Here is a 12,110-nt window from a genome sequence, read left to right as displayed (position 1 = left end):
TGCCGGGGTGCGGCGGCGAGCAGCGCTGTCCCTCCTTCAGAGAAATGCCTGCTGTCCCTGGGGCGGGGGGATCGGGCTCCAACAGGCACGGCTGGAAAGGACTGTCAAAGCGTGCCTTTTTCCAGGGTTGGACTCCCCCTAGGGTTTTTAGGGTAGGAGATGTTGCCTCCCAGGCAGGGCACGGTAGCACGGTTCCTCTGCCCCACTGCTCTGGGAGGGGTGTCAGGTCCTACCCGTGTGCCAGTCTGTGCTGTGCTCCCCCAGAGAGCTGGGCCTGTGGTGGGGTGCCTGCTCTAGGCCAGCTCCTGCCTGCCTGACATCTCTTCCTTTCATTCCTGCCTGTTGCCCAGCTGGGTGAAGGCTCCAGCAGTAGCCCAAATGAACTGGGTTCGTACCCAGGGCTTCGGGAGACACTGGCAGGCCGGGTGCCTGCCTGTAGGGCAGCTGAGGTGATGTCTGCAAAGCAGCAGCGGAGCAGATCGAGCGGCCCAGGGGAAAAAACCTGCATCCCATCCACATAACAGGATCCTGAAGAGGATGTCCATGGTTTTCTCAGTCTTTACCTGATGGCTAAGGTTGGTTTGATGTGGAGAAGTATGGTCATGGTGGTGAGGAGGAAGAACATCTCCAGTCAGGAAATTAGGACCTCAGGACATGATGAACTCAGCGTTAAGAGTCTCAGTAGCAAATTTCCATTTTCTCACCTCTCAGGTTTGGGGGAACTGTAAAGAAGGTGGCGTTGAGAGAGCTCCTCTTGCAATTTGCAGTCTTTAATGACTTTATTGGCCAAGCCTGGGTCATGGCTCTGTTGCTGTTGGATCACCTCTCCCTCCTAACTGGTGTCAGTATTTTGGGTCATTCAAGAAAGACTTTATTGAATTGTGAGAATTTTTGGAAACTGAGATACTACAAATTCACCAGATGGAGGTATTTTGCTGCTAAAATCTTTCCAGATCTTGTTATTTTGAGCTGGCCCAAGTATAGGACACTATGCTATCAGTCCAGCAAGACGCTCTACTAGGAACCCTTTCTCTGGGTTAACAAGTTCTTCTCAGAGAAGCATTAAGGTATACATTTCTCCCTCTCTTTGGGCTCCCTGGTGTGCAAGTTGCTAAGGTCTTAACCCCTCCTGCTCCATGTGTCACTAAGGAAAGACAATTAGTCAGAAGAATCACCAACATGCCAATGATAGGCAGCTCCACAGCTGCCTCTCGATTTCAAGTTCACACATTTCTTCTGTTATTGTAACTGGTAGTCATGGGAGTCTGCCCTAACCCTACTCCTGCCAAATCATTTATACTTGCAGCTCAGAAGTTAGACCAATTGCTGTTCTTAATTCCAGACAGAGCTGAAAAAACAGGGCTGTTCAGACATTTATAAGTAAGTGGACGGGAGCCAAAGCCTTGGACGCAGGCATAAGTATCAGGCAGAGGCTCGAGCAAAAGCTGGTCCCAAAGCACTAAGAATGGACTTTGATCTCGATCTACATATTGCACCGCTACAGACTGTTGTGACCTGTCTTTTAGCTGGTATACAAAGGTCCAGTTTCTCCATCGCGCCACAGTGTGTTTGCAGTGGTGTACTATCACTCTGCTGCTTTCAGTGGATTTCTTCTGAGTATATCTCAGCGTGGGTACAATTAAATCTGACCTAGAAGTTCAGCTTCATCACTCAAACCTGAGATGCTGGCACAAGCCCAGTTCTATCAATAAACAGCAGTTTATGAGAGCTGGAAACGTTGGTTGCATCAAAGAAATCCTTTGAGGTATTCACATTTATAATAATCTCAGGATAAAAAAGGTGACAGCAACTGTAACTTGAAGAGTCATCACTGCCTGCACAGAAGCTTTGTTTCCAAGTTTGGTGCTAATAAGTCTCAGTATCGGGTCTTACTTACAATTTTAAAAAGCTTCCTTGGGGAGATTTGAAATGCATGACAGCTCCGATACTTGCTTAAAGCTGCATATTAATGAGCTGGAGTCTGTTGGGGGACAGGGAGGAAATTGAAGGCATTTATAGTAATAGTGACAAAGAATTAATTGTAAAGATAGAAACAGCTAATTATTAAGAACCACAAATAAAATCACCAGAACTTTTCCAGGTTGATATATTTGTTCTCCAAAACCTTTCCAGTTCTTGTTCTCATCCCCTTGCCACAGGCTTGTTTCAGCAAAAAACGTTGTTAAGAGCACATTAAGTCCCTTATCCTTTTGTATAGCACACATATCAGCAGAAACACACATATCCACAGCCCGAGTATTCTGCAGGATTTAGGAGTTCATGCAGTACAGGAGGAAATCAGCTGTATAGACTGCATTTGTACTTCTGATGTTGTAGGTAATGCTCCTTCTATAGTATCTGGGATATACTATGCTTCTGGAGTGTGGTTTTCTACTTGCGCTTGACAATTGTTGAGTGTGATATCATGGAGAATTAAGACCGGGCATTTCCACTGTATGAGCCAGCTTCTGAGGTATTTGCTGTAGCACAATTTCTAAATCACTCCTCAGATTTACCTTGTGTGTCAGCACACAAAAGAAAACACCGACACTTGAAAATATATACTTCTCATGCACTGCTACAGTCCCTAGTTCTGGGTGGTGTAACACGGACAGGGGACACTCTAAGTGGTCCTCATTACAGCTTCTACTTCTTGCTGTTACCAGCAGATCTGCGTCAGTACACTTTAAATACACTTCTCCCTACTCCATGCAACAGCAGAGTTTTCTTGTCAGCCTGACAGGGGTATGTCTCCCCGTTTGCTTAGCTTAGGCCTTTTGCCTCAGGGCCATTGTGTAGGTGTTTCGCCTGTACTTCCCTTGCTTCACTTGACTCCTTGAATCTCTCCCTAATATAAAAGTAAGCCATTTGTGTTCAAATTTGGACAGAGTCTCATTCTGTTGCAAACCAATTGCCTTTAAATTCCACCCTTGCCCAATACCAAAAGCAAACTATTTTCCATGAAGGGCTGTCTATTTGGATTTATTTTGAAAGGAAAATTTTTCTGTATCTCAAATGTAAAATATTTCATAGATTTTCTAGAAACTGCTTTCATAGTTCTGCCACGCAGCACTGTCCACTTTCATAAATCTTTATGTTCTCAGTAAAAATCAATGCCTAATTATTAATACAATATTGCTATGTGTTTCATAAGTAATAAAGGATGCTGTGTCATCCACATACATATACTCCCAGAGCAGAGTTGCATGGAGAAGTTTACAGTCATTTTATGCAGCGGGATGCATTGTAATGACAAGTCTGCAGCCAACTGCAGTTAAATTCATAAATTCAAATACTGAAATTTGATAGAATCCCATTTTCTGTTACTTGGGCACAATGAGCATTCATTGCAACTCCAGCACTAAAGACAAGCCTCAAAAATGGAACAAAGCGGGAGTACCTGTGAATCCAAAAGCGCCAAGCCCGAGCAATGCAGGTTTTACACAGAACAGCAACAGAGCAAGAAAATATTGGAGTAACAACAGCCAGAGTCATGGGCTTGGAACGAGAAAGATGCGAGCTGCTTCTTGTCTAGAAACCCTGGTTGCCTCTGAAAGCACATGGAAAAGCCATTGACTGCTTGCTATGCCGGGCTTGGTGGAGCCACATCTGGGGTAATGCCACAGCAGCACCTGGCATCTGTGGGGTTGCGACAGAAGCCCCCCAGGAAAGTCTCTGTGGGCTGCCTCGGCCAGTGGAGCCATGCTGGGGGCGCCCGTGGCAGTCTGAACTGCTAGGACCTATCTCTGGCACACTGCTAGTGATCCTCCCCATGTGCAGGGACACCAGTTGGAGATACTAGAGGGCAAAGGATTCCTTTTAAACATCCTTCAAAGACTCTCCTAACTACCTCAGGGGCTGAGGAAAAATGTGTCTTCTGAAAGAATTATTCTCAGTAATCTTCTTTGGAGAGAAGAGGGGCAAAGATGGTATTAACAAATAACGGCATTAACAGGAGGAATATAGGCCAGCATGTGCCAAAGTTAGAAAACAGGCAAAGTGGCTGCTGGAGGGTAGCAAGCACAAAGCCAGAGCGCGTGCCTGCCTCACCCTCAGAGCTGGGGACACAGGCAAGCGGTGCAGAGGGCGTGGAAGGGGGTAAGCGGAGATAACATAGCGAAGTGAACAGGCAGCGCGGAGAAACAAACAGTAAAGCAATTATATAATCACATTTTTATGCTGCATGCTTTCTTGTTGCAGGAGTAATTTATAGCAGTACAGATCAACAACAGAGCTGGCATCCCAGGCGCTAATCTGTCACAGTCCTGAATGTGTAAATGCCTTAAATGAAACACTATATAAAACGCAGTAGGCATTTCTTTTCTGCCCCTCAGCTCACCTGAGGTGAACTAATTCAACTCAGTCCTCAAACAACAGAGAATTACATTCATGATAAGCTGCGTCAGAAGTCTTATCCCAGCATGTTCCTGAGATTTTTGCAATGGGAGGCACTCCAGATCTTTGAGCATCTGTTTCATCTGAAACTCTTTTTCAACTCCTTTTCAAATGTTTGATACATTTCTTTCATCATCAAGTTTTGGGTTAAAAGTGAACCTTGCAGCATGCAGATTTTCAAAAATTTTAATGCTCTCTTTTTCTCTTTGCTGTACATCATTCCATGCTGATTGTATTCTTTATAAAGAAACTGCAGAGGGCTGATGACTGACTTATCTGCCTGCCATTTCCCTCATACCTCTTTGTTACCTGCCTCTAGTTTGTCATTGCCTTGAAAATCACAGTTTGGTCCCTGTATCCCTTTCTTCAGCAGCTCGCTGGCAGCTGGGGAGGCAGCGCCATGGCTAGACCTGGCACCTCCCATGGATGCAGGTCAGTGGCCAAGAAAGGTATAAGGCTGCTCTCTTTGTCCTTTCCTGTCTACCAAAATGAGTTTTCCTCCAGCTTATTCATGCTCTCCTGCTCTGACTAGCCAAATCACCCACCAAGGGAGTCCAGGAGGATTCATGACGGGGCCCAGATGACTGCAGTTTTTGTGTCTGTCTGTCAAGGGATGTTCAGACTTGGCAGCACAGCTCTGGAGCACTCAGAGCAAGGGATAAGTAAGGCACACTGGTTCCTAGAGAGACACTAAGGCCAGTGCTCCAGAGCATGGTTTGCTGTGCACAGGAACTTCTTTCAGGTTTAAACAAATGAGCAGTGCTGTCACTGAGCACAGAAGTCAGCGTGAGGGAGATGACTCCAACAACCTGTTTGTATGCCCAGGCAGGCCTGGGTAAAGTATTGCTGCATGGTTTCAGGGCAGCCATACTCACAGCTTTAGGAGAGGAGAGTCTCCGTCTGTCCCCTCAAGCTGTGCTCTGTCCCTAGAAGCAACACAAGCAAGGGGCAGCTGTGCTCAGCAGCATGTCCCCACCCACTGCCTTAATGATGTGGCTCTTTTCTAAACCATAACTCTCCTGTCAAATGCCATGACAGAGGGAAAACAATCCCATACCTTGGTAGCTAGCAACAAAACCAGTTTCAGAGGTGGGCCAGCAGCAATGGATGGGCATTTCTTCCTGCTGCTGGAAAGCTTTGGCAGAGTGGAATGCATTACTCTGTGTTACCAAGTTCAGCAGAACTGGGTTCTTCGATTCTTTAGAGAGGGCTTGTCTGCTTGTGAAAGTTTTACCAATTTAACATAAATGGAAGTTTAAATCGCCTTAATGAAATCAGCGTGACCTTCTTGGATGATTATTTGTTCGGATTTAAAGCTCCTTTTACGGGTTACACCCATTTAGCTTTTACCCATGTGAGCAGGTACAAGTTGAACTGGAGAGAGACAGCTTTAAGCTGGTAGCAATGTTCAGACATAAAGCCGCATCAGTTTGACAAAGCCAATTTAATGTAACAGCCATAACTGCACCGTAGAAAGATGAATACTTTGCAAACAACTGTGCTGGTGGAGGAGGAGGTTAGCACGCTTAGTCTGCCCCGAATGATCCTCACTGCCTCTTTTCCAGAGGTTTCCCTCTCTTCAGAGCCATCAGGATATCTCTTTATGCATAGACAAGGCTTCAGAGTATTTATAATTGCTTGCATTTTAATTTGGTTGTTTAGCCTTGTGCATATTAAAGAAATATTCACCCATGTAATTAGCCTTACTGAGTATTTTAACCCGTGCTAGCCTCACCACTGTATTCATTGTGCGATGTCTAATTCGCAATGATGTAATGACACCAATTTACAGTAATTAATTTGGCCCAAATCTCCTAGCACAGGCAGGGTGAGAGTCTGGAAAGTGGTTGATGCTGTAGGAGAGTCACACTGCCATTCTGTGACCAAGGAGTTTTGGTTGGACAACAGTCAAGTATTCGGTCTGAAAATGCTATGTGCTGCAGTGACAGCTAAGGCTGGTCCTGTCTGAAACTATGGGCCAATATTCTGGGGTGAACATTGCTAGGTGAGGGCCCTTGTTAGTAATCTTAATGTTCACTGAGAAGCCATGAGTTATTTCTCTAATGAGATTGCAAACTGAAACAGGCCTTTGGTCGAAAAGAGCTGGAATCTGCACCCTGGAGCTGGGAAATCTCTGTTTGCAAACATGTATGGGACACCATCCTGCGCTGCTGGGAGCAGCCAGGGCTTCATCAGTCGCTAACAGGCACAGAGCAGGGCTGGAGAGGCAGCCTGAGGAGAGGATGCCTTTTGGATCCCGAAGGCTTGGGTGATTTTGTATAGATCTGCGTTCTTGTTGGCAGTGGGAGGCTGGTGTTCACTCCCGCGTTATTTACACTTTAGTCTGTATGACAATGGTGTCTTTGCTAGGTGGAGGAGACACTGCAAGCCTGGGAGGCATGTTCTTTTAAGGTAGTTTACATACAAATAAATAAACAAACCAGCACCAGTGAGTGGAAGGTCTCAAGAGAAACCAAGTGTTTCTGTAGCATGCTAGGCCTGTTTAAAACAGAAAAGGAAGAATATAGTGATTCCGACTTTTTTTTCTAGGAAAAGCTGCACTCTGCCTCAGGGTGGTGATGAGAGTTGATGTAAGGATCACCCTCTAGAGACGAATGTGTGTAAGGTTGTATCACTCAGAGAATCTTCATCTTATTTGGGCTTCAAGTTGATGTATTTATCACAGAGAAAACATTTTCATTGCCAAAAAGTAGGGAGAAAGCCCCAGAGGGATCAGAAAGAGTATTGCCAGAATTTCTGAAATTGAAACTGTCCTATTACATGGCACACAGCTGCGAAGTTGCAGTCAGAAAATCTGTATGGAGATACAGCCTATTCTGTCAGACACCCACCCTGTTCCCACTTGAAAAGGTTGATGCCTCAGGAAACTGATTCTCAGAATTACCTGGAAAGCAAACATCTTTGACTGACAAATATAGATGACTGACTGAACTTTTTTTTCGTGTATGTCAGGTTTGTCCAGTTGTTCACATTCTTTCATATGCTTGACTGGAACAAATTTTATTAGACTTCAAAAGGAAGGTTGTAACCTTTTCAGGAAGTGTTTTGGGAAGCTGCTCATATGCTAACTAATCACTGGGGGGTCCATGTGAGTCTAAGAGGCTTTATTGAATGAGACTGACAAACCAGGAAGAAAGAATTGCTACATATAACTCAAGTCAATCTGGAAAAGACTGGGTAGCTAGGGCCATATGGCAAGTTCAGAATTACTATTTGCCATATGAATAACAATGTACAAATAATTACAATAAAATGAAGGCTACAAGCTTGTAAGCTTCTCCGGGGAAGGTCCTGACGACATTCAGGAGTCTGGCAAAGGGTGGGTGTGTATGTTTTTTGTGCATCTCTGTGTTTACCATTTTCTGTGTTGAAAGAAAAACACCTATGTCTCCTCCTAAGATGAACTGTTTATTATAAAGCCTACCTACCTGCCTAGACACCTGTTGCTCCTTTTGATTAGAGCGTACTAATGAAATGAAACTGGGGTTAATTAGGCATTAGAGTTGCATTCAGACTTACTAAGGAGATAGTAAAACTTCAAGTGAAACAAGAAATCATTACAGATACTTACAGTAGTTATTTTACATGTCTCTTAATTATAAGCATTACTAGTAATGGTTCTGTAATCCAATCTTGAATAATGGTCAATTCACATTCCTTTGAGCAAACAGGCCAAGGAGGTGTTTTTAATGGATTACATAAATGAGGTTCATTTGCTACCTAAACCCAACATCCTGTATATTCAAGATTGCTCTCCAGGCTTTAGCCACATGGAATACTGGTAACAGCAGTCCTTAAAACTCAAGAACCTTACAGCTCTTGTCTTCATAAATGAGGATAGCTTGCATACATCACAACTGCAAAGGCTCTTTTTTTTTTCACGGAGCACAAGACTAATCCTGAAATTCTTCTGCATGCCTTCTTCAAGCAGGTAAGAAGTTCCTTGCTTTTAAATAGGGCCTGCATTTTCTTATTCATGATACCTGCAAGTGGTTGGTGCCAGGATGTGGCATCTTAATGAGACTTGTTTGCTGGTGCACTTTGACATCACACATGTTGCAAGAAAGGGCCCAGGCTACCTCTCTTCCTTCTCAGGCCCAACTTCTTTTTAGGGTCTTGAAGATGTCAGTAAGGGTAATAAATATAAAGAATCTGTCTTAATGAGCTCTGCTTACAAGGAAGTAACTTCCTTTGACCCATTGACTAGATTGGCAAGCACAGACCACGCAGGAAAGTGGAACATGGAGCCCCAGTTAATGAGTAATTGAAGGACTGTTCTACAAAAATGGAAACCATTTCTAATCTGTGAATGTAGCAGTACATGGCGGATCTACAGATTTCTGTAATTAGCAGGCATCCAAAATATGCTGTTGACACCACCAGAACCCCTGGAGAATGAGGCATTCTCTCCAGGAGGAGGAAGATGGCAGTCAAAGTATGCTCTTGAATTTCAACTTTTGACCCATCCAAGTACCACTGAAGAAGGCACAGCTCGCACCCTGAACTCTCAGTGCAGGAAATAATGATGTCCTTCGGAAGCACCGGTGTGAGGACAGGTAGGAGAAGACGAGAGAGCAGTTTAACACTGTTCCCCTAACAGCACGTCTGGCACATTCCAGGAATCAAGACAGGCAAAGACAACTCAAAGGAAGTACTAAGGGTTGCAGTTTTTAGAGGTGTGAGAGACAATGAGAGATAGCTACACAATACCATGAAATTGGGCTGGTTAACCAAGATCCCCTAGTTTGCCTCTGGTACAGCTTTTGTTTCCAGTAAACTAGTCTAGCAAGGCACAGACTTTACAACAACCCATTAGGTTAGGCTCCAAGCTAAATGCCTTGTGGTTCCCGTAATTTGCACTTGGGCACATTGATGTTGGTTAGAGATACAACAACCAAAGTGGTGTAGGTACTCTTCCTCTATTCCATAATATCCCTTCATCAACAGACTAATTCTGCATTCAACAGCACAAGCATTAATGGGCCAGAAAGTACTTACTTGTACAAATTATACTCTACGTGTACTCAGCTATACCCAGTTTCCAGAGAGACCAATTTCTTCTCAACATGATTGTTGAGTAGGCCACTATATGGGGACATAACCAGCTGACTTCAGATTTATATGAAAATAGCGTCTGTGGTGGGAATGCAGAAGCTTGCTGAATATAATTGCGTTAATTGTGAGCCCCTCTGAGGAATACCTGGGAGATGGGAATTTAGAAACCCCTTCCTGGCATCTCCAGAGGTACCTCTGTTGATCTGTATGAGGTACATACCCTCAGTATGAGGGTCAAGGATGGTGAAAAACACTGTACTGTCTCAGCGAGATGGACCCTTCATGGACAGTAAAGCTGGCCCCATATGGAGCGTTGTGGTAGATTAATGATGATGTTATTTTTAACATGATGGTAGTAATGAGTGTGGAGAGTTTATCTTATTTTTACAATCGTGAGTGACAGGAGTGTGACCTGGCCTGTCATTAATGTAATGTCTTTGATATAGTTGATGTTTCTATTGTCAGTGGAGCAGCATGGGCAGTATGAAAGCAGGGGACTGCTTTCACCAATGGGAGTCTGCTGTGGCAGCTGTAGTGGGGCTGTAAGGGGGTCAGAGCAAGGCTTTCTCCCCAGGTGGGGAACTGCGATGGTCCGTAAATGCTGCTATTCAGAGAAACACTCCCTGATCAGCAGGGACTGAAGGCGGCCACTTCTGAACAAATTTATTTAATCCACCTACAATCTAAAAAATGCCCTGCAAACAGAATTTTATCTGTTGCTCTTAAACAAATATTGTAAGGCTTAAAGATTTCATCAGCAGAGCAGAAGTTTAGTGCAAGAGTTTTACCTTACGGTTTATATCTGGTTCATAGCAGAACAGAAGGAAAGCGAACTTGCTGGTCTTGGCTGGGTGCACATGAGTGCTGGACAAACAGCAGGTAATTCCAATAGAGAAAGGGGAAGAATGTTCCTCTGTTGCCCTTTTTATTATCCTTGTTATGAATTTTCATTGCCGAAAGGTAAGTTACAAAGTTAAATTTTAGCAGTGATGAATGCATTGTTTCTTCTCTTGCTCCTTAAGATACAGTCTTAGCTGATGCACAGATCTGGTTCTCAGCCAGCTATTTGAAAGGTCAGGCAAGCTTTCTGTGTGTGTGAGAACGCTCTTGTCTTTTTCCCACCACTATTTACCTGTAGTTTCTGATGGTGTTCCTCATAGACATCACTGATTATAGAAATAAGAATCATATTTGAACAGCATTAATCACAATTTGGCTTCCAACAAAGGACAGTACAACACACTAAATACAAGTTAGAAAAGCATGCTATAGTCTCCCAGAGCTACTTGCTTTAAGATTTTTTATTATTTTTGAAGCTATTGCTAGAAGTAAGGAAGGCAGATTATTTCCTATTTCTTGTTTAAATGAAAACTGAGCGTGAGTTTGACCATAACCTTCTAAAAACAGGGCCTTCACAAATTCAGAAATGTGACAACTCTATAAAAGAGATATTGCAAAACCTTTGCACCAAATAGTTTCTCATAGATGCCAGTGAGAATATATTTTGTTTAAAAATAAAAACTGTTTGTACCACAAGCATTTCTGGAGAGGGAAATACATGTATTTTTGCCTCTGAAGGGTTCTCCAGTTATCATTTCTTCCTCCCTCTTCTGAATTTCCTTGAAGATGCATTCCTTTTACTGAGGTTTCCATGGTTATTGATCTCTTGAAGTTGACTCATTATCCCAGGGATAATGTTTCTCTGTGTGTCTCAGTCTTTGAATGCAGGTGTTGGTTCTTCCTATTTTGTAGGGACCCTGTTCAGCAAGTCCTTGTCACTGAATTGGACTTTACTTCCCATCTTGATTTGTGTATGAAGAATTTGTTCTCTGCATTTAAATGTTTTCCCTGAGCTCACCTTTTTTAAGCATATAATAGTACAGAGCATGATTGATGTTAGCAAAATTGGGTGTGTGAACTTCGCATGTAAAAGGTGTGTGGGTTCAACACATCTACTTGTAGATCATTTTTTCTATGTTTGTCCCAAATGCCTGCAGTTTATCATTCATCATTTCCCTTTGTGACTGTATCACTAAAGCCTTTGCTTCCCCAGTGAGAATGGGCAGGGAGTGAGCAATGATGTTCAACTTCTGTGTTGTCCTGAGAAAACAGAAGAACAGTCTTTCTCCGCATTTTATAGCTGTATGCTTCCAGCTGACATCATTGGCTCCTATGGGAGCAGAGATTCCTGGCTACCAAAGGCTAGCTAGCACGGCTTACAAAGTGGCTATGTTATTGCACAATTAGGGACTAATGTCTGTGAGTACAGACCATTCTCAGAAATTTAAATGGTCCTTTCCCCTCAACACCAAGTGGTCAGGTTCTGAAATAAGGATGCTACAGAGAGAGCTTATGGGGCTTGTGGGACTCCCTCGTTAAAATTCTGCCATCCCATCCAAAAGAAGAGTTAACATTATTCTTCTCTGCCTGCTGGAGCTCATCTTCTCAGAGGGTATTGCTAAAGATTTATCTCTTACTCTTTTTTTTTTTTTGTAGTTCTGCAGTGTCTGCTGCTGTCCCTGGTGTTCATTTACCTGTTTCAAAGAGTAAGTTCCTAGGAAAGATCCCCTACCCCAACTATAATTCACTGTTTTATGCTGGAGAAGTGGTACTTCTTTTAAGAGGAAAGCAGAGATGTC

General features: G+C 43.5%; 1 protein-coding gene across 1 annotated transcript in view; it reads right to left on the bottom strand.

Annotated features, from left to right (window-relative positions):
- The window catches only part of KIF26B (kinesin family member 26B), a 305,891-nt gene extending 301,072 nt beyond the window's left edge, over positions 1 to 4,819 (bottom strand). The window contains exon 1 of the mRNA XM_009893663.1: positions 4,694 to 4,819. Within this exon, the coding sequence (XP_009891965.1) occupies positions 4,694 to 4,819 (126 nt within the window). The remainder of the gene's footprint in view (positions 1 to 4,693) is intronic.
- Between the last annotated feature and the right edge of the window lie 7,291 nt (positions 4,820 to 12,110).

Source organism: Charadrius vociferus, unplaced genomic scaffold (genome assembly GCF_000708025.1).
Source record: "Charadrius vociferus isolate BGI_N301 unplaced genomic scaffold, ASM70802v2 scaffold309, whole genome shotgun sequence".
NCBI classification, from domain to species: Eukaryota; Metazoa; Chordata; class Aves; order Charadriiformes; family Charadriidae; genus Charadrius; species Charadrius vociferus.
The sequence above is the reverse complement of the archived record's forward strand: the minus strand, read 5'-3'. Positions and strand labels throughout refer to the sequence as shown.